Below are 22,828 nucleotides of genomic sequence, written 5' to 3' on the forward strand. Positions count from 1 at the left end.
ATTCAGCAGTTTTTTCATTTTTCAATAGGTCTCTCTATAGTGTAGACAGGATGCCAGGATGAACTCTCGAATAAGAACTCTGTTGCTGTTGTCTCAGTTTACTGCAGAATAAACAAATGTTACTTCAGAATATATTCTAAGCTACAACCCGCGATGCATCAACATAAAACAAGACAGGTCAATGCAGCAGACAGTGAGGCAAATGAATGGTTTGCAAACCCATCACCAGCACCGCGACCAGAAGTCATTCACATGAGAGCAGGATGAAGGCACCAGGTCAGTGACAAAATGCCCAGAGTGGAGTTAGCCATACTGAGAGTGAAGGGTTGGGACTACTTTATCTAGCACAGACAAATAAAGTGAGCCTCAGGTAGTTTACCTTCTGCTCGTGTTTCTGTTTTAGCTGCTGTAGCTCTACCGTTCCCACTGTATTTGCCATTAGATCTTTCATCTTTTTCTCATAGTGTTCTTTCAAGCGTGTCAGATCTTGAGAGAGCTAAACAAAAGCAAAGTAAGCGTTACTCTTGATGGTTTTGGAATGAGCTTGCATCTCAGCAGTTCCAGCAAACTCATTTCCATCTAAATATGTTGGTTGTTAGACTGCTGACTGAGTTTATTCTCTTTCAAAAATATCCTTCCTAAACAGGAATAAAATACCTTTCCAAGTACTGGGTGATTGGGGCAATTTTCACCCACTTATTTTGGATTAATTTACCTCTATGTTAGTCTAAAAATAAAGTGAACTTTAATTCTCAAAACCACACAGCAAAACATTACAGAGTGCAGCAAGCTGTCTAGAAGCCAGAAAGATCACTTTCAGGTCAACAGAAGTAAATGGGCAACACTGAAAACACACAGAGCTTGATTGACAAATAATGTATCCACAGGATTTGTTTGAATCAACAAATTTAAACTACACCTTCATATAATGAAATATATTGCTTCCTTTATTGCAATTTGCAGTAAATCAGGTATGCAGAGGGCAGAGGTAAAAATGCAAGCTCTGTACAATACATCAACAGGACTTGGTTGTTGGCTGTGACCCAGGGAGAGAAAAGGAAGGGTAATTGTTATACATACATGCGTCTTTCTCTGGGGTGGCTTTCCTCTCATGAAGGCGTGGGGCAGGCCATTCTCAGGACGGCCTTCCCCATCGCTGGCCTCATCATAGCTTTCAAACTCACTAGAGCTCCAGCCATTGTCGAGGGAGCTGTTACAGCCACCCTCCTCCCCAAGTTCCACGTCATCATAGATCATCTCATCTGGGTCTACGTGAATGGAGACAATCATAAAAATTACACCATGGAGTGTACACTACAATAGTTAGGTGCACAAACTTATTACGGATAACACAATAACAATTTATACTGCACTCGAACAGAATAGTTTTGCTATAAATATTTTAAAGCTTATCTTGCTTATTTTTTTGGCTGACAGCAGGCCAAAAAGTGCTGATATTGCATGATGATTTTAGATGCCATAGCTTTGTGGTGTTGGTACAAAATTAGACTATACCAGACAAAAAATGTTCCTGGTACTTTGTTGACACTTCAAAATTTACTCTCATTAGTTTTACGTAAATCGTCGGGTGTCACAATAATAATAGTAATATAATCTATAGTAATAGTAATATTACGTATAGTGATTGTAATATTATTTATAGTTACTACTGCAACAAATTATAAAGCAGAACGCTCAACATCAGCATAATATAACAGCCAAAAGTTGTCAGTTAACACTTTTTTCTTTTAATAAACAAGTCAAAAATACAAGTTTTTGAGTCTAAGCACATGAGTCAAATCTAGGTTTTTGAAAAAAAAACTATGAGGAAACTGGAAGCGAAAGCAAGAAGCTCTGACAGGTTTCAGACTAAAGACAAGAAGGTGAAGACTAAATTTGTAAAATGCAAGAATCAGAAAGAAAGTTAACAAACCTGTGTTGGAATCAGAGTTCTCTCTGGGCACATCGTCATAAATCACCTCATCTGGATCTGAAGCACATAACAGACAGTCACAACTACAAATGCAAGGCTACTCATCACATAACTAGACTGTACACACCAATCAGGATGTAATGTAAGGAGGAATCTACAAGAAAGGCACAGACAAGGGTCTGCTTCCTTAAAATACAGGGAAGGAAGTGTCTGGGAATTTAGTTGTGTAAAAGAAAACAAGAATACATAAGAGCCCCTTAAAGGCATGCACTCTATATGCAGAGCATGTACAGAGAACTGAGACAACAGCAGTATTCTAATATCTCTACTATATGTATTTTTGTTGAGGTAATTATTCCTTACTTTCCATCCATGCAGTATTGGCAGGATCTGATGCCCATTTAGCCAAAGCATCCTCTTCTCTAATAGGTGGATACTCTTCACTGAAAACACTTGAAAAAGACAAATATATATATTATAAGTACATGGTCAAGAAACCAAGGTATAATTCAACATTTTGTGACTTTATTCTATGTATTACCACTGACATGAGGGCAGCAGGCATTTATAATATACGATTAAATCAATAACTAACTGTACATGAGGAGCAGAGAGACACTTTTCATATCTGTATCTCTTAAGATACAGCAATACATGTACTAAATAATCGGCATAGACATGCTCTGATAGTGTTGTGCATGACTAACCTGTCAACAGAAGTGCTGCCAGTCCCAACCACTGTCACTGGAGAAGGAAAGAGAGAAACTTAGACAAAATAAATTAATAACACAATATATGTTCTTGCCTGTAGCTGTTTTTTGAGGTCCCCCAGTTGTCATAATCCAACCATAAAAGCTGTGAACCTGAGTATGTGATATTACTGCACAGAAATGTTAAGAGTATGGAATGAATGCAGTTATAGAAGATGGTACACATAGAAGAAATCTGCACACTTCATATCAGGCAAAAGTTTAGAAACTTTCTGTACCACTAGGTGTCACTGATGATTCCATAGATTGTGCATAATGAAGTCAAGATGATATTCTGCTGTTTATGTGCTTCCATAAATTTCCCTTGTCATGTTCCCATTTTAAAATACTTCCAGTAACCTTCTGCTTTTTGAGGAACATGTCATGGTAAACTATTAACAGCAGCAAAGTATACTTGCTATGTGTATCACAGCTGAAAGATGCCCAAACAACAAAAGTGTTAATAATTTCGTACATAATCACACACCTCTTCGACTTTCCAGAGTATCCTACTAAAACATCTGAGTATTTCAACATGGTGTGACCTTGGTAAGATAATTACAGTGCAATCAGGCTGCTGAGACTGCCAGGCCACAGGCTTGGACTCAGCCACTGCAGGATTTTAGGGAAACCGGAAAATCCTCACAGCCAACACAGATCTTTGGGGAGGGCTAAATTTAGTTCCTACTTCCTTGTGGCCAGGCTTCAGGAAAAACAAAAGAAAGAAGAAAGGACAGGGAATAGAAGTAGCTAGGACAGCATTTACGTGTCGCAGGCTTGTATCTCTAGGTCTGAGTGCAGTGAAACAGGAAAGGAGGAATTTCCCTCAAAAAATAAACAGAGGCTTAATATCCAGAAACCTTTCTGTTGTTGCGTATACTTAAAAAGTAAACCTTGATCAACAACTGACCCACTTTATTGTTCTCCGTTATTATTTTAGAAATCATTATTATAGAGAAGTATTTTCAAGCTTTCGCACTATTCTACTTTACCGTCTTCCTCCATGGAGAGATGTCGAATGATGACTGGTGTGGTGTAAGTTGGTGTGATGAGTGGTACACCCGAGGGGGTTGCATAGCCACAAGGCACTGGCACTGAGTATCCTGAAGTGATGCCAAGAGGGCTGGGGTGGTTATCATGGCCTTCTGCCTCTTGGTCTTTGGGCTCCATTAGTGAGGAAGTGGAAGAGGAGGGCCCATGTTTCTGCTCCAGCTCCTCCAATTGGAGAGGAGTGATGTCAATCACAGAGTAGGGGTTGACTTTGCCCTGGGATGAGATCCGAGGGACAGCCTGTGGAGGGTGCGGGTCATTGATGGATGCATTCTGGCCTTGAATGCCTGTTAAAATAAAAAAATATATACAGTTAGCTTACATGCTATGTATACAATTTTATTTAGAAGAAATGTGAAAAAACTATGGAAAAATGCCATTTCAGGACCAAAGATACTGGAACAGAATGCAACACAATGATACATCTCTCCTAGACATCTACATCTACATCTACTTCTAGTCTTTCAGCATGGAGTTTGCATGTTCTCCCTGTGCATGTGTGGGTTTTCTCCAGGTTCTCTCACTTCCTCCCACAGTCCAAAAACATGCTCAGGTTAATTGGTGATTCTAAATTGTCCTTAGGTGTGAATGTGAGTGTGCTTGCAACTTGTCCAGGGTGTCCCCTGCCTTCACCCTAAGCCCCCCAGCGACCCTAATGAGGATTAAGCAGTGTATAAATAAAGGATGGATGGATCTACAGAGTACACCCACAAACCCTGGGCGTAATAAGTGTCATTTTAATTTCCTCTGCTCTGATTCTCTAGAGAGTTTTGTTAATCTTCAGAGGATGCACTTTATTTTAAATAATTAAGCAGTTATTAAACTTTGCTATTCAATCAGACATGAACAGTCAAAGGTGTCTCATACAAGCAGCTATTGTTTGTATGAACCTCAACTGGGTCTGTTGTGTATTATAAACACATCTACACTGGTGATCCACCCCAAAACCTCAAGAAGAGAATAAAAACCTTTTTATTGGTTCCATGTTTGTTACAGCTAATGCGGGTTTAGACATTTACATTCAGGACACCAAAATGTGGCCATTCTGGATGAACCATTCTATGCAGCTGTAGTTCAAAATACAGATTTAGGTTAGGAGTATTGTGTCGTTGTAAAGCGGTGATTATGAAAATGTGAATAAGGGACCAGGAATGTATGAACTGACAGATCCTCGCTATAACAAAAGTGCAAGGCATATGCTTGTGTTTTGTTCATGCATTCCTTATAAGGGCAAAAGCTGTGCAAAAGCTGAAAAGTGCAGTGTGGACATCTCTTAACCACAATACTACAGAATGAGTGAGTGAAAACAAGCAGCCCTGTCCTGCCTGCTGCTGCCGCTGTCTTGACATTCAGTGATGAAAGCCAGACAATCTCCAGCACCAGGCAGCCAGAGATACAAGGTGTCATGAGAGAGACAGACTGCCCCACTTCACGACCTCACCTTACCTCAGCTCAAGGGGCTGGACTATAGATCCAGATAATGTACACAGAACATGCCAGGAGAATGTGGAGAATTTGCGATCACTGCTCCATATTCAAGGCATTACTTGCAGTTAACCGAGCACAAAAGTTGTGGGGAGGACTCTCTGCCTCAAGGAAAAGCTAAAACGGACTCAAATACCTTCTCTTGCCTGGAGCAAGAATAAAATGTCAGCACTTTTGGGTTGCAAACCTGTTGTTCGAGGATCTGTTTCTGTGTCATCATCTAGAGGAGGGGGTGGAGGCGGTAAATCTTTCTCCCTGTCATCAGCCCCCTCAGCAGCAGATGTCCCCTTGGCTTCTGCTGTTGCTCCACCTGCTGTGGAGGATCCGCTCATGGCAACTGTTGTGTCGGCTGATGATAGAGTGGTGCTGGATGCGGAGGAAGGTGCTGGGGGGTTCGAGATGGGGAGAATGGCCTCAGGGTGACTGGCCACACTGTTGTTCTGGCTGTGATCCTTGCTGATGGGAGCTAGAGGAGCTGGAGGTGCAGGGGGTGGGCAATCAGCTGCAGGGATGTCATCCCCGCTGTCATCAAAGTCGAAGGCTTCCCCCTCATCCTCATCTGCAAAAGGGACGCTATCTGCCAACACTGGAGAGAGAGGTTTCAGAAATATTACACATCTAGAGAATGTCACAAAAAAGAGGTGGGCAACACAGTGATATCAGTCTTTATGCAGCGATAAAGATTCATCAGCTGTTAATGACTTTTTTATGCTTTCACTGCTGAAAATCTGGTCGTTATTAGGGCATAGTGGTGATAGAATCTTTTGTTACTAACTTAATTCACTGGATTAGCAAAAAACCAGATTATATCATTATTTTATCCACAAACTGCACCACAACTGCATCTTCACAAAATATGCAACATCAGGCTATACACATGCAACCGTGGCCTGCTGCATCAGAGAACATATCCCAAATATTGTATATTTGTCTTGTAGTTCTTCTACTAAACCTAAGTTAAACTTACATCCTCTGTGGGTGGCAGTTTTAGTCCTTGGACTGGTAAAGCTGAAGGCCATACACAGCCTTATAATTACGGGTGGGGTCTAGAACAGCTGTGTTTCTTCTTACAGAATTTTTTATATCAAGAACTGGCACCAAGACAGCACATCAGCTGCTTTGCTTTACAGCAAAAAAAAAAAAAAAAACTAGGGCAGAACTACAAGATATAGTTTGCGTTCAAAGGCATCACATTCACATCGGAGCGCTCACTTGGCAGCAGACAGGAAGGGAGCAACAAATATCTTTCCAGTTTCCACTCTGCAATTAGGCCAGCAGGAAAGAGAGCCTATACTCCCTTCAGTGAGGAGTACTGCCTGAGTTTATGCATTATTTCTGATCTGCTGACAGAAGTGTGAGCTTGACTCAGTGAAGTAAGAGTGAATAAAAGGATTAGGAATGCACAGGCCCAACTTTCTTTATCTGGCTTCATGTTTATGCCCATAAGATGTGCAGATGGCTTTATTTAGATCAATAGAGCAAGAAATAAAGTATGGTTAATTAAGTAAGGTTAAAAAAAGTAATGTTTTCTTTATTTCTTTTAAATCGGCCTTAACTCAATGTTGGTGAAAATATTAGGTGGTAATTTAAACAGGGTTAACACAGCTTTATTCACACAAATCCTTCACCTCTTAAGTTTTGCTGAAAACTTAAAAATTTGTAGGTGTGTTGCTCCCAAATACCACAGATTCTTTGGGAATACTTTCATCAGTAGTTACACCTTGACTGTATTAACTTACAGACAAAAGTCTTATCTTTGTCTCTCTCATATCCTGATCGTTTCCAATGTAAACAGAAAATTCCAACTTTGCATGATTTCATTTCCACCTTGACTGAGTGAGCTATTCCTCATGGCTACACAGGCCGAAATAGCTCAGTTGGGAGAGCGTTAGACTGAAGATCTAAAGGTCCCTGGTTCGATCCCGGGTTTCGGCATTTTGACCTCTCCCTGACCCAACCGATGTTTTTTTTCTCTCCACAGTTGTTAACCCAAGTAACCCCTCCATAAAGCTTTTGTGTACGGCCTAAACTACACCTTTTCTTTCTGACATTATTCAGTTTTCTCTCATGCTGCATGTAACGTAACTTCACACACACTGGCATTTCTTTGGTCAAGTTAGGTTGATGAGGTTACTCTTTACGTGCAGTTACCATCAAATTAACCACCTTCACTGTTGGAACATGTTGTGTTGTCCCTTCAGGCCTGTGCGCTCCACTGATAGTGACCAGCTCAACTCAACTCAGCTCAGCTCAAAGAAGCAAACACAATGACTTTGAAGTTTCTCACAACAAGGTACGCAACTCTAAATCACCAGTACGATTCCCTCAGGCTTTGACAGGTAGGCGTTTCACCTCGTCAGTGTGAGAGAATGGTCCGTGACTAATGTTCCAGGTCAGCATTGTGACCCTGTGTGCATGGGGAAGAGAGAAGTGCAAAGAGCAAACCTGGAAACAGAGATGCTATCTTTCTTTTTCCACCTGTGCAGTAATGAATGGTTTGAGACTGTGATAAGGCACGGATAGCTTGCGAATAGTCTATGGAAGTCCTAGAAAGGATGATGCATATTCATATTATAAACATTGCTATATAATGCATTCACTACCCTCACTGTGGTGTCAATATAGGACACTTAACTACACCAGAGTGGACGTGATTTGATTGGATTTTGCCACACTATGAGTCATACTGACCATTCAATAGTACATCTGAAACTATGGGTAGAGAAGATCATTGATAGCTGGCTGTATGGGTATGCATGCCTGCAGCTTAATTACACACTATGCTGGACAGTGACCTTTGACAAATGTAACAACAAAAAGACACACAACCACTCGTGAGAATCCTACAGTTTCTTGTGCCCCAACACTGAAGTGGCAATAAAAAAATATGTTCATGTTGGAGGAATTCTCTCTGCCTTTTAGCCTTGTCAGAATCCAAAGCCCGAGATCATTGAGAAATATACATGCTAATGTGGCACACAGACTAGATGAAGTACCCATTGTTAATTCATAATGACAATATGGATTCTGTTCTGAGGGCCTCTCTCCACTCTGCTACATAATGGCCTCCTCAGATGAGTCTCTGGGTTACGATCTGCTCCTGCATCGCCCTGGCAAGAAAGCAAGAGACTGGCCACCAAGACACCAAGCATTTCTCTGGTCTATGTCTATCCCCGGAGGGTGGGTGTGTGTGTGTGTGTGTGTGTGTGTGTGTGTGTGTGTGTGTGTGTGTGTGTGTGTGTGTGTGTGTGTGTGTGTGTGTGTGTGTATGGTGTGTGTATGGTGTGTGTGTGTGTGTCTGTGTGTGTGTGTATGGTGTGTGTGCCCTGCTGAGGCAGTATTCAACCCAATACTGAGGCACATTGTCTGGCATTCACAGTCGCACAGCACATTTTACCCTCCTCACTCGTTCCTCTGCCCACACACTCCACAGTGGTGGAGGAGAGGAATCTGTGCTGTTTACTCATGCTGTCCAGTTTCAGCAGCCCTCTGGGAAGTGATCTGACCAAGAGATGACCTACAGGAGCTAGCAGGTGATTCTACTGGCCTGACATTGTAATCACAGAAAACCGAACAACTATGAGACAACAGTAACACAAAACTGTCTGCGTTTAAAGATTTTTATTTTTCTTTTGTTTAGGTGCTCAATTAGTTCTCTAATTTTCTTGTCAGCTCTCTGTTGGTGTTTTATAAATCGGCAGTGAACTGCGAATAGTTTCAGCACAGGGCTTGAGCCAATGCTTGTTTTGTTTGATCAGACAAGGGAAGTTCGAAAACCTTATAATTTAGAGGTGGAAATTACAGAATGCTTGAAAAAACAAGTAACAAAAATATCTTTGTTTGTTCTCTTAACCCTTATACGCATTTTGATGATTTTAATTAGAAATTACAAGTGTTAGGACATGAAAAAAAGAGGTTGATATAAAGAATCACCTTTGACTCTTTTTGTTTGTCACACTGAAATTCAAAAATTGTGGCCCGTACGGGGATCGAACCCGCGACCTTGGCGTTATTAGCACCACGCTCTAACCAACTGAGCTAACCGGCCCACACAAACACCTGCTTTCGACCATGTAACTCGTGCATAAGAAAAGAGAAATGTGCTTATCATGTGGAAAAGACAAAGTCTTGTTGACTTTACTTTCAGGAGGCGGAGGAGGGAAGTCTTCCATGTCCATGCTCTCTGCTCTTCTCCTGCACAAGCTCTCCAGGCAGCAGCATGCAGAAGATTAACTATGCGGACACACACACCTGAAAGAAAAGGACAAATGTCACAAAAAAAGCAAAATAGCCAGGTTGATATAACAGTAATTTGAAATTAACTGAAGAAAAGAAGAATTCTTTCATACATCACAACGGCAGGTCTGGCTTGGAAAATGCGAGCCATTCAGTTGACAAAAGCCCAACCACACTTGTGATTCCGTGTTACTTAATCAAAGCAGCACACAGCAGAGGAGCATGGCTGTGTGGTCACGGTCTGGTACCTTTTGTGTCAACAACAGAATCTGAACCACAGCTAATTCAGACAAATAATAGAGTGAATGAAAACAAAAGAAGCTCTGATAGTGCTCCTGGGGGCTGTTGGCACGAGCACGTGTTTAAGTGTACACAACATTCTCATATGCTAATTGTATGTGGAGTATGTCATGTCATGGGTATAAACGGGCTTTCCTACCATTGTAATGGATAGATTATACCCTGTCGATTGACCACTATGAAAACAAGGAGTGCAGGGAAACAAAATTTATTCAAGCAAGCTAACATTTAGATTTTAACTTTTGTTTATTGTTGACTTACTTTGAATCACCACAATAAGCCTCTATCCCTTGTTCAGTCAGCTTAACTTTGGTCTCCTCAAAATGAATACATTTACTAGAGGTCTTAAATCTACTACTGTCTCACAAGTAATTAAACTTGTACAGTTTTTTTACACTGCAAGATGTGACTTCAAATACAGTGAAACTTTGATTAGACAGCTAAACTAAAATTAAACTAAACTCAGTGAAAGGCAACTATTGCTTCTAGGGTAGAACTCTGTGAGCATTTTTGTTCAAGTCCAAGAAAAATCTGTTCTCGTGTTTAACTGGTAGTCTTATCCTGTAGGCTGCAAAAATTATGTTGATGTAAATCAAAACCAAAGCATGTTATCCTGCTATCATGTTGGTAGAGTTTGCCAGAAGGCAACAATCTCCTAACAGAGCTGACTTGGCTTACTGACTACACACAGTCCACTGAGATAGCTCCGAGTATTTAGGTTGCAGGGGTCTGTGTGACATTTTGACTTAATAGCAACTACACATTTAGGCCCAGGGAAATGTTATTAACATGCTGAGGCAGGAGAGACCTTTGTACCTGCATGGGCATGAGAGGCATTGCATTCCTCAGCAACACACTTTGTTTGCTGATGTACAATTTGTATCCAGAGGTGACAGTTTCTGTCAAACGTCTCCTTGAGAAAAAATTGTGCTATTTCCAGATTTCTCCAGCTTGCTAATATCCACAAGAATAGATGACAGAGCCATGACATCATGCTGTAGCATAAAGCAGGCCATTGTTGTGGAATGCATGCCCCATATTCTACCAATGCATTCTCCATGGTTAAATGCAAGGAACAACATCAGTTCTACTTCTGACTAAGACACATCTACACCACAGCAGTGCAGCAGATAGAAAGATAACTCATTCTAAGTCTGAAAGCTTGTTTTGTCTGCAAACAATGTGAAATCCTCTGCCTCTTTGTCCTCCGCCTTATTCATGGGGCACAAGGCCAGAACGGAGGATGTGAATATACAGGGCCAGTGTCTGCCGAGTACAGTGCGGCTGACAGATAATTCAAGTGCTAACAGAAACAGGTAGAGTACACATAGCCTGAGGACATCATAGCCTTCACAATAGAGAGGAATCCAAAGAGACAGACAGGAGCAGCTACTGTGTCATATAGAACAACTGGAGCCATCTTTAGGATATATGCCGCACAGGCTGAGAAAAGTGATATATGAGTATGAAACAGGCAGCTACCTGACAAACATGGCTGTAACTGGGCTGGTACATGTTGGAGTGAGAACTAACAGTTCAACCCTGACAGGAGCTTCAAAAGGTGACTCACCTTTCCCTTCTAATGCATTGTTTGAGATTTTGGGCAGCAGGAAAAGGAAGGAGGAGAGGAAAGCAAAGTACATTGGCTAAAAACTGATTTTGTTTCCTTACATTCTTGTTCATTTATCAACCCTATGCGTTGTGCCAGCATGACAATCTTTACTGTTGGCTTGCACACCATGCAAAGACAGCCTGTCTGACTGTGGCTTTGAAATCAGTAAGCAGATTCTTCCATTCATCTTCACTTCTATAATTACTCTGATTTTCATCTTTTAAAAAAAAATAAAACTTTTTTGACTTGGTTTTGGAAGACAACTAAATGCATCTTTCCACAAATTAGATCTTTCAAAGTCTGTGATGTGGTCCAATTTCAAAGGTGGTGTGCACAAGACAGGCGCCCGTCTCACTCTGTGAAGATAATCAACTCGACAAACACACTCCTGATATCTGCAGCTTTTTTCACCATCCTATCTGTGATGCAGCACTGTAAGCTGGAATACGTTTAAACTGTCGAACAAAAGCGGTCAGTAAATATATGCAGTTTACAAACTATTACTGAGATGGCGAAAATATACAGCATAATTATTTCATATTCACTCCGCTAATCTGCTTAGTGTTTAATTAAAAGATTACAGTCTAATCTGAGAGCAATGATTGACGACGGAAAGGAAGACAACAGAAAGGTAAAATCATCCCCATGGTTGATGACAGACTGAGCTGAGCATGTCATTACATGCTGGGAAGGCTGAGCTGTGTTCTGCACACAGGAAAATAGTCATCTAGCTTCACTTCACTGTAATGCAGACAATTTGCTCACCTGTGTATTCCTAATAACGTACGGATGTTAAACAACAGATAATAGGTATGTAGCATACACATTGACAATACAATTCCTAGTGTGGAAGATAAACTGAAACCTATGTTCAGTCATAAAAAAAAAACTGTACAGCCTTTTGTTCTCAGGGTGCTACCTAAAATGTTGCAACATTCTACCAGACATCGTCATTTCACAATGCAGTGTTAAGGGATTACTATAGTTTATCTCTTTTGAATTACTCAAACTTTTTAAATCAAGGATGGGCAGAGAGATGCTGTAATACAGTAACAAGTTTCTCTGAATTCATGATGATGCACAAATGACAGATCATTTAAACAACAGAACAAAAGAACAAATTCATATTGGAATCGGGAAGAAAAAATTGTACCTTCTCTATACTTTACTAATATATTTCTTATTATTTCCCTGTTTCCCTACCTGGATTTAAAAAAAAACAAACAAACAAACAAAAAAAACCCATTCCTGATCTGCCCCAATTCCTTTACCCATCTCTTAGAGCAACCAGAGACTGTCAAAAATTAATTGTGTGTTATGCTGAGAGCGATTCTACAAAACAAGCGCCCTGGCTTAGTAAGAGGCTTTTGCCGCACACTTACTGACAAGTGGCATTCCACACACAAGCTGAAAGTCATAAACAAAAGCCTGGAGAAGAGGGTGGTGAGAGAGGGGGAGACTTGTAGTGTGCTTTGAATGTCTGTCTTTAGCTTTGCAGCTATTTGGATGGCCGTTTTATTGGGCCGTATGTCCTTCTGCCAGGATTACAGTAATCAGGCCTCGCCAGAAAAAAGAAGATCCCAGGCCTACAAAGAGTAGAGGAACAGGCTTAACAAAGTAGTGTCATGTATTTGTGGGGAGGTTGAGGGGAGGACAGAGCAGTGCCCTGCAGCATACTAAAAAGGAAAGCAGGTACTTCTCTCTATAATTACTTGTACTGTATTAGGATTCTTGACTATATATAAACCACTGGCTAATAACACCTGTGGCTCATACAGGATTCAAAACCCATCCTTGGAATTACCAACAACACACAGTTAACAACTGAGTTCCTTGTTTTACAAACAGTATGGTGACAAAGTGATGCATCCACTGGTTGTTTATTTTGTCAGGTAGCACAGCCTGATGCCTAAATCTCAACTCAAAAGCACTGAGACTCATACAGGATCAGCCTTGTAACTATCACAGCACACAGTATCTGGGCCAACCAGCCTTGACAACACATCACACTTCACCACCCACCCTGACCTCAAAATGGGTGGGGAAGCTTACAAACAGGCACAGCATAGCTGATTTTCGAAAGTGGGAATTTTGACTGCTGCCAAGTTGAAACTTTAGAATAGATCAATAATGCACAAAATGGAAGCACATTTATGGATGCAAATATCATTATAAATCACAGCTAAGCAATCAATCTTCCTCATAATTACAACTGTTTCTGTTTTTGTGTAACATAATAAAAATATTTTGACAGAAGACGAGCATAGTATGCCCTACTATAACTGCTACCAGTTTATATTACCTAATAGCTATGGATTGTGGAGAATACAGACAGATAATCAGATCCATTGGGCTGCAGCATTTCTATCTGATTTAGGTCTGGTCTATCGGGCACGTCAGGGGGCATCTGGGTTCAGCTGCAAGCACTGAAGCCATGTTTCTACACTGATTGTGGTCCATGCTAAGCTACCAAATGACTCATAGCTACATTGTATCATGCATTACATGACAGCATAACCATTATGATGCATCTCACAGCATTATAGTGCCGAATTATACCCACAGTACAGGAGGAGTATTTTATACAGACATTTTTTTTTATTACAACATAAAGTTTCTTTTTACACTGGCCTTAACTTTGAACCAGAGTCTGTTTCTAATAAAAGATGCAATACACTGACATGGCCCTCCTAGCCTGAGAATCACTGGACAAATGATAGGCTAGAGCTGCATAATATTTCAAACGTGGTGTCCATTTGAAAACAGAGGCAGCGTAGTCTTGGCTGTCACCCCTAACTGGTCTCCACCCACTCAGTGAGCCACACCAAAGCTCCGAGAACCCAACATGTCACTAGAAGAACACTATTTAGTGTGTGGTGAGCGGTGGATAAGCGGCTGTTTCAAAGGACTTTTGTTGACAGGCTGGATTTAAGCTCTGAAGGAATTTTAATATGAATAGAGCCACTCAATCAGCTTACAATAAATGACCACAGGAAACTGCATAACCTCTTGATCATCACAGTACTTGTCTTTGCACTGACTTCAAAAAGGTGGAGACAGTTTCTGAAGCCAAGTCTGCCATTGACCCCTAGCTTCACTCATCCTTGAACTGCTAAGAATGTGGGTGCTAGCATAGGCCTCTGAATGAAAGGATCAGGCAACTTGGTGTGATCTATGATGACTTCCACATGCCATTTACATGTGATGTTCCCGGGTCAATTCTGGGTCTAAATTTACACATGTTCACAGCTGCTAAACAAGTTCTGGTATGTGATTTCTCACATCCACCTGCAGAAGAGCAGTGTTTTTTCTTTCCCAGCTGTTGCTGAACTATGTTGCTAATCCGTGTCTTATCTGAGCGGATCAGTGGCCGGGTCATGGGTGGACAGTGACTCCATAACTGCCTTTCTAAAAATGAATGGTATGCTCCTCTGCTCAAACTCTGTGTGCTCTGGAACCCCAGGTTTAGTCATTGGTAAACAGACAGCATTTCCATGAGCTATGACAGGCATAGCAGACATACTGCCTGGTGACAACTACTTTAGAAATAAGGAATTCCTGGTATTTCTGCAGTGAAACTATGAAGTTAGGCTATACCAAATGTTTTCATGTCAACAACAGAAGGATAATTAGATGCTTAAGTACTGCCTCACCTTAATAAGCCTCTACAGAACAAATATAGAAACCTGCAGTGGCACACAAAGAATTCTGTGTCTACATGATGCCTACCGGTGCTTACATTGAGCAGTGAATTAGAGCAAGGAAAAAATGATCTGCGCTTCCAGGATGGCGTTCTTTAAGTGTTAATACAACGGGGGGAGGTATTAAGCATCTGTATTTGCAGCCGGGCCACCCTAGTTATTTGCTAAACAAATTACCAGTGGAGACTTTTGTGTACATGCATGTGTGTGTGACCCGCTAAATGTCCCGACTCACCCTTGTGTTGGCTAAGTGAACTGGACATGCATGACACTAGACAATACAAACCAAGATCAAAGCACTCTTTGTATTTCCACCAACTTTTGGAGACTTAGCAAAGCTTACCAGTTTCCTTGAGGCAGTTGCCTTTAGCTATGCAGAAAAACAACTACAGCGGGAAACAGTGTAATTAAATCATGGTTTTAATACCTGTTTAGACTGATCTTCCAGCTGACTGAAGCTGTACAGTGCTTTCACTGAGGAATGCTATGCATGACTACTTGAATTTGTAGTTGACTGCTGCAGTTCAGGAAGACTTTCTCGACTATTAATGATTTTAGGCAAGTGTCAAGCCCCCAGGAATTTAAATAATTTCAATGTGTATGTTTTGCACCATTGAAAGTATGGTTATAATCATGGTTGAGGACTCTATATGCTAGTTAATCAGTCGTAAAACAGCAAAAGGCTATCTTGTGCTTGCAATATCATCCTTGAAAAGAGGCACTGAGTTAAAACAAATGAAGTGCTCAACACTATCAAAACGTTACATGGCAAGCAAACATGACAAGTAAAAGCCTGAGGAAATATGGCTGTATTTCGTCCAGTAAGTGTAATAAACGCAGAGAAAGCGTAGTAGAGACACAACACGTTCTTATTTCGAGATTAAGGCGCACTAGTTCACATAAAAGCGTAGAAAAAGTAGTGACTGAGTTATAGCAGGTAGCGGACAGTGTTGGCAACTTCACAAGGTTAGCTAAGGCGCCACGTTAAAGCCATCTCCCAATACACTGGAATATAATGCAAAAATACACTCAAGTCACAATTAAACGCAAACCAAATATTGTACACGTTTTCATTTCAAATATTTCGCTTGTTTTTACTGCTCACCCGAACCAATAGTTAGCAAAACAAATGTTTGTCATATTTAAAACTTTGTCAAAAACTTTGAAAAATGTCGTCAACTCACCATGTTCTGACTTTTTCCCACATTAATTAGTTTTATCCCTTCGCAGTAGCGCTGTTCCGGTGTTAAATGTAACACATTTCTGATTTCAACACAACTTAAAACTCATCAAAACACATCCAGTTTTTGCCCTTCTTTTAACTTGACGCTCTTCGATGCAAACTGACTCCATCCATAGAAAGATTTTACCTCCTCTCAGAAGCTGATTGGCCAGCGGGCGGAACAGAGCGAGCTGTGATTGGCTGCTGGGAACGTCAATCAAACTTCTATCGTCTTCTCCGGTAGGATGGCTCGTTCCAGCAGACTGATCACGTGACATGTGGGGTGGCTCCCTTCGAAACAGCTGTCCGCTGATGATGTTGGATTCAAGTCTTGCATTTTATCCCTTATGATTTGACTGTAAAACTCAGGATAACTCAGAGGAGGGAATTAGGGGTTCCTCTTTTAATACTTTCTTCGAATAGTTTTAATGAACCAGCCAAACAACTAACTTTTTGCTTTATTAGGTTTGTTTTCCAGGAAAAAGAGGATACATTGCAGCAAAAACACACGTGCAGTTCAAATAACTGCTCAGTTGTTGGGCTGAATTATAGTTATTGAACAGATCTAAGGACTTTAACCCTTTTAAGCACAATTAACCGTAAAAATGTGCCATTATATATATTATAGTGCCTGTTTACAGTGACATTTATCTATAGTTGTTTAACTTCCTTTCCTGACAAAAACTACATTTTCTCAAAATCTCTGCTCACACAAACCATCCTGTCACTTTTTAATGTAATTTCTTGTGTATCCATTTGGACATGGATTTGTTTATTTTTTTAAAAAAGTTAAATGTGCTTAGAAAAAATAAACCTCAAAGAGGAAAAGTTTATTATATTTACATCTGTCAACATCATGCCAACATACTAGGGAAATATACTGTTGAGATAATTATTCCTATTCTGCCACCTACAGGCAGAGGCTCTGATGTGTAGCCTTAGATTCTAACTGGATAAAACCAAGGGACACATGTGAGAAAGCATTTTATTTTGTAAATCAAAATAACTTGAATGAATGCATTTTTCCATACACACATGATATTGCATTGCTTGGGATGTGTAACTGAACTTACAGGGGATCTTCTGCCCATCCCATAATGTTATTGTAATGCTGTCATTAAACATGAAATTCAAAGAAAAAGCAATCCACCGTTAAATGATCATAAAATTGCGTCAGTAAACATTTCAGTGACATCAAGTGTAAAGCTTGACGACAAAATAAATTATTTTTCTATATTTAATACTGTTGTGAAAACATTTCCCGTGTTAAAAATATATTTCTAGTCACAGAAGCTGTGAAATGCATCTATTTCACTGAACAGAGTGTAGCCTCAACTATTTATGGGGCCTTTCCCACATGATAATGTTGATGAGTAAAATGCAGCCCAGTTCTTCATACATCAGTTGCTGTTTCAGATTACAGAAAATCTTGATTTTACTCAGCAAAGTTATACAGATAATGCAAAGTCTTATGAAGCACACCTGGTTGGAAACAGTCCAGCACAGGCTTTTTTTTCCTGCCATGGTTGACTCATTTCTTGTTTGCTTGTGCAGGCTAAAACTAAGGTGTCATTTTGCATCTCCATGTGCAAAATTTGTACATAAATTAACACTGTTTGTGAATGAAATTAAATATTTAAAAATCCAAAAATTATGAACAATTAATGAAATACAGTAGCAATGCTGTTAAAGCCAACACACTGAGAAATGTGAGAAATTGTAAAGAATCTGAATGTTTGCAGTCGGGACAAACAAAACCCTTCCTATACCAGATAAATGACAATACACAAACCAAACACACCAGGCCAAGTCTTCCAGTACAATGACAGCTTTGTGAGAAATAACACACACAAAAAAGCAAATTTTGGATATGGCTAAACACCTACTTTAGTAAAACCCATCCAGTTTAAACTACCTTGCTTCTAATATCAAAATACTTTAACATCAAAAAACTAACTCTGTAATTCTGTCAACGCTACTTCAGTTTTGTCACAATATGTTTTCATTTTGAACAATAAAGCCTTTGTGAAGTCAACCATTCCTGAGCTTTCTTGCACCAAGAAAGAAAATTCTGTTGTGGCTATGATAAATGTTTCTTTCTTTGCTGAAAGTGGATTAACAGTCCAAAATGTGACTCATGAATGAACAGATCTGTCCACTTAGGATCTAACAGATTTGCTGACTAACCTATAGAGGCTCATTCTTTCAACCTAATCCAATTGTACAGTCTACCCTGGCCAATCAGTGCTGAATAACGGTGTCTGTTATAAAAGTATCAGTGGAGCTGTGTGTGAAAAAGGCCATATTCTTGACTTGACTTCACTACTCAATCGTTTGATAAGCACTGACAAACAATCTCTCCTGCCTCTCGCATATATTTCCAAGCTCAAAACGTCAACAGACTTGTTCTTCACTGGAATGATCAACCTTCACTATCCATAGTAACACACCATAAGCAGACAGAGAGATATAGTCTTCAAGCATGACAGAATATTAATTTTTAAATACTGTAGATGTACAGTATTAAGACTCTTATACGTTTTGGATTTAACAACACATTCTTTTGTAAGCCATTGCTACTGAGTGACTGCTGCAAGAACTGCTGTCATATATCTATGCTGTTGTGAATAAATAATGAATCACGACTTGTAAAGGAGATATTTCACAACACAGTACCTTGCAATGCAAGCAGTCAAGGCAACATTCCACTGACCTGAAAACCACACCCTCCTACTAAAAGATTTAAATGGGAAACAGAATAAAAAGCCAAAACACATCAACATGGCAACTACCTGAAAGTAAAGTCAGATGGAAGAATATCTATTATAATGACCTTTTTTAATAGGAAAGTCCACCTCTGATGTGTGAAAAAAAGGTCTAAAACCATAATAATAATAATAATAATAATAATAATAATAATAATAATAATAATAATAATAATAATAATAATAATAAACATCATAACATCCTATTTAAAGTCACTTCACATTTCCATTATAAAACAACAACCAAAATAAGAAATGGCATCTCTGAAACTCCTTAGCTGGCATGAGGTTTTACAGAAACCTCAGACTGACCCTTTAAGGTGCCATTTCCTGGTGCTGGCTTGTTGCCAAAGTTCCAGTCCACTGGATTCAGCAACTGCATGGTCTTTTTGTGCGTCCAGATGGGGTTGATGATAAGCGTGAGCAGAGCGAGGCCAGTGAAGAAGAGTATGCGTTGAGGCAGGGCCACGTGGGTGCTGATTTCTCCCCAGTGAGTTAAGGTTACCCACCATATGAAATAAGTGAGAACCATGCGACAGTGGAACATGTGGATCATCACCCACTGGTTGGCTTTCCAGAACAGAGTATGTGCCCAGCCAGCCTGTCAGGAAGGAAGGGGGATGGAACGAAAAACAATCATGGTATTTTACAATAATGTTTTTATACTTTCTAGGTACTCAAATGAAATCTGTAAGTAGAAGGAACAAAGAAATTTTAGTTAGCACCACCAACCTTTTTTTTTTTTTTTTTTTATAGAACTTCCTCTTTCTAAGAACACTAAACCTTATCGGACATCACTTAAAAGGTGCACAAGACCAAAGAGGAACTGAAACTTGATGATACTTTCATGAATTTCCAAAATAGATAGCAAGAAAGGGTCATGCGACTGCAGGAGAAGCTACAAGCAGAACTTGCCAAAGAAAGGTTTAGTAACTAAAACCTATTACTCACACGCGATACAAAAAAGAAATTTTGTGTAAGGTCATTATGAAGCACTATAAGGTCCCTACCTTCAGTAACATCCAGGATATACAGGTGAATGGCGTGCTCATCTCTAGCAGAAGCGTAACCATCGGGAGGAAGTGACCCAGAGAATCCCACACCACCGCCCCTGCATATCCTGACAGGGCGAAGAAATGGTGTGTCGCCAGTGGAAGGTCGAACGACCAAAATACCAGACTGGACGAGTGAAGGGCTACATTTTCAAATACAAAGAAACCTGTGGCTGTGAGGACATGAAACCACGACCAGTCTTCTTGTCCCCTCACTCTGTCTCTGGTCAACAAAGAGTCCTCAGTCAGGGCCCGGAGTCCTGCTACGGTGCTCTGGATGCCAAATACTGCCCGAGTGGCTGCCAGGTTCCAGAAAACCTTCTCCTTAGCTAGCAGGGAGTTGTAGGTGCGGCACAGAGCCACAGAGAGGAGGTGGGAGAGGATGAATGTCGCTGTATAGAAGGCGAATCCCAGGCCAATTAGCTGGAGGCGATAGTCCCAGGAAAAGTATTCTGCACTGGGCTGGAGGAGAGGGCTGGTCTGCTGCTCAGAGGCCATGGTGTTTCAGGAAGGGTACTGGGCCTTAAACTAGGGAGGCTCACCTGAGGGTGGGACTGAGAGGAGCAGCTGGTACACGCATAGTGTCTGAGTCACCTGCAAAATAATGGACAGACAACACACAACCCACTAAACACAGATTAACATATTTTAATTGCTATAAACAAATAGTAATGTACGTTTATCTAGGCTGCATTAAGATATATGTCTAGTTTTGTAGATGTCCCATGTTTAGATTGAGTGCTGTTCCTTTTATGCTGTTTTTATTGAACTCTTACTGAAGTTAGCAACCTGTTTTTGATCTCATAGGTAAGGTTTTTTTTAAAAGCTACGTAGCTTCGTTTCAGCCCTACCTATTTCCTTTAGTGGATCTCTTAAAAAATGAGGAACACTTCGGCGGCAAATAAATAGCATCGTTTTATCTGTCCAAGCCAAACTTTCATTACCGAGTCGCTCAAAAACACGATGACTCAGAGTCAATTGTGAGCCTCAACTACACAAAAAAAGAACCGAGCATAGGTAAGACACACGCTAACCACGCATTAAATAATCTGAAGCACTTTACTCACCACAAACTGTCGAACTTAACATCCTGGCAGCACATACCGAATAGACGCGCTTGACTGTACACTCTGTTCACCAGGAAAAACTCACATCATACGACTTCAATTTGGTCATGTGACACCCACAAAGGAAGTCCCGCCTCCTTTGAACAGCTGGATATTCTATTGGTCAACACAGCTGAGACACATAATCCTATTGGCTAGCCTACTCTTTAAAGCAGAGGCATTGCAGGGATGTTGACGAATGGATGGTTTAGCCCTGCCCAGCAGGCTGTATGTGTTGTTCTGATAATTGCACCATTTTCAGAGCACAGTTAATATTTTAGGCAAAGCGAGCTCATTCTACTTTTGTTTCTACTTTCAATCCATGTTCCTCATAATATCACAGTGCTTGCAGGCTGGTCAGAGCAGTGGTTTTTAAATTGTGTGGCTTGGAATTAGTCTCATTTATGATGATTAACAGCAATAATCAATGTAAAGGTGTGTCTTGGAGATACTTCTTGTCATAAAGGCTATATTAAGGTGACCATCTCTCAATCAGAGAAGTTTAAATACTGAGATTAAGACCACACAGTGCTAGTTATGGTCTGAATTTACCTGAAGTATTCCAAAAATAAGGAATAAAACCCTACATAACATTATATAGGCTTTAGCTTTACTTTACTATAATAAATATTTAGACTAAGATAACACAATACTAGTGCTGATTTAATCTTAATTAATAATTAGCCTAACTAGTTTGTGAACTAACTCGTAAATACCTCAGAATAATATACAGGAAAACCTCCCCAAAAACCCCAGGATTCCCTGAGCAAATCTGCTGCCTGTGCTGCTGACAGAAAATGCTATTCAGGCCTGATAGCAGCTTATCTAACTGTAGCAGCTTACTCCACTGCTACTCAGCTCTCTGAAGCCATATTTTTTTAGTTTCTTAATTGATTCACTTTCTCTGCGTATTCATGGGGACACATCCACACACACAATAATGTGGCTACTGCAGACATACTGCTGTCAGACTGTGAAACTGAAAAATCTCCATAAAAATTTAACATCATAGAGAAATGTTTAGAGTGCAGTTAACAGGTTGGACTTTAACAAACAGTAAAATAATATTCCAACATTTATTTGATTAGCTGAAGGCTATCATATTATTTTAATACATGATGGGGATAAGAGATGAATAAATCATTGTAGTTAAAAGCTTTGGATTCCCAGGTCTAATGACGTCACTGGTCTACAATATGCTATCAGTTAGATGCATGGCTGAGTTTTAGTTTTTCCCGAAAATAATGTCAAAAGCTACAAAATACACAAAACACTAAACATTAAGTAAACATTTGATGCAAATGCAAAGTAAGGCCTCAGTATATAATGTGGTTGTTTTATTTTAAGCTGTAGGGTGTACGTCAGGTAGATCGTCTTGTTTTAATTACAATTTTAGCTTCCTTGCCTTTAAACACACCATCCAGTAACATACATTTTGGTGTCACTCGGTGATCAGATTCATAGGTATATCTAAACTACCTGCAATGTTTGTGTGATCAGCTTTTCTCTGAAAAATATTTGAGATCCCAGCTACAGCTCCTTACATCCAAAATTACAGTAATCAGCACAATATATTGATGTCACCTCTCAGTTTCATAAATATCAATTATTGCTAGA

The 22,828-nt window shown here is 40.1% G+C and overlaps 2 protein-coding genes and 2 non-coding genes across 7 annotated transcripts in view; 1 reads left to right on the forward strand and 3 right to left on the reverse strand.

Annotated features, from left to right (window-relative positions):
- Positions 1-16,408, reverse strand: part of arhgef10 (Rho guanine nucleotide exchange factor (GEF) 10) — a 50,901-nt gene extending 34,493 nt beyond the window's left edge. For 2 of the 3 annotated variants that reach the window (XM_023271879.3, XM_023271880.3), the window contains exons 1-9: positions 16,251-16,408; positions 9,359-9,468; positions 5,405-5,803; positions 3,675-4,019; positions 2,641-2,677; positions 2,297-2,385; positions 1,934-1,990; positions 1,081-1,268; positions 380-496 (exon numbers count right to left, since the gene is read on the reverse strand). In XM_023271879.3, coding sequence (XP_023127647.2) covers positions 380-496; positions 1,081-1,268; positions 1,934-1,990; positions 2,297-2,385; positions 2,641-2,677; positions 3,675-4,019; positions 5,405-5,803; positions 9,359-9,395 — 1,269 coding nt within the window. In that variant the 5' untranslated portion in view covers positions 9,396-9,468; positions 16,251-16,408. The remainder of the gene's footprint in view (positions 1-379; positions 497-1,080; positions 1,269-1,933; positions 1,991-2,296; positions 2,386-2,640; positions 2,678-3,674; positions 4,020-5,404; positions 5,804-9,358; positions 9,469-16,250) is intronic. The other variant, XM_023271881.3, reaches the window with a different exon arrangement.
- trnaf-gaa (transfer RNA phenylalanine (anticodon GAA)) lies at positions 7,080-7,152 on the forward strand. Its single transcript has one exon. It is a non-coding gene; the product is annotated as a tRNA-Phe (tRNA).
- Positions 9,192-9,265, reverse strand: trnai-aau (transfer RNA isoleucine (anticodon AAU)). Its single transcript has one exon. It is a non-coding gene; the product is annotated as a tRNA-Ile (tRNA).
- An 851-nt stretch (positions 16,409-17,259) lies between the features above and the next one.
- On the reverse strand, positions 17,260-21,287 carry cln8 (CLN8 transmembrane ER and ERGIC protein). Of its 2 annotated transcripts, none has more exons than XM_023271893.3 (3): positions 21,173-21,287; positions 20,064-20,699; positions 17,260-19,654 (listed from the first exon to the last, which is right to left on the reverse strand). In XM_023271893.3, the coding sequence occupies exons 2-3, from the start codon at positions 20,601-20,603 to the stop codon at positions 19,328-19,330; spliced, it is 867 nt and encodes a 288-aa protein (XP_023127661.1). In that variant the 5' UTR covers positions 20,604-20,699; positions 21,173-21,287; the 3' UTR covers positions 17,260-19,327. The 2 variants fall into 2 exon arrangements, with proteins under 2 accessions (XP_023127661.1, XP_035804762.1); XM_035948869.2 differs by having other exon boundaries at positions 20,064-20,732; positions 21,173-21,274.
- Between the last annotated feature and the right edge of the window lie 1,541 nt (positions 21,288-22,828).

Source organism: Amphiprion ocellaris, chromosome 20, assembly GCF_022539595.1.
Source record: "Amphiprion ocellaris isolate individual 3 ecotype Okinawa chromosome 20, ASM2253959v1, whole genome shotgun sequence".
Classification (NCBI taxonomy): Eukaryota; Metazoa; Chordata; class Actinopteri; family Pomacentridae; genus Amphiprion; species Amphiprion ocellaris.

Bases quoted from the DNA above. Each gene is read 5' to 3' on its own strand.
- cln8 (XM_023271893.3), bottom strand. From the start codon at position 20,603: ATGGCCTCTGAGCAGCAGACCAGCCCTCTCCTCCAGCCCAGTGCAGAA. The intron at 19,655-20,063 runs GTAGGGACCTTA...CCTTCCTGACAG, and splicing joins TATCCTGGATGTTACTGAAG to GCTGGCTGGGCACATACTCT.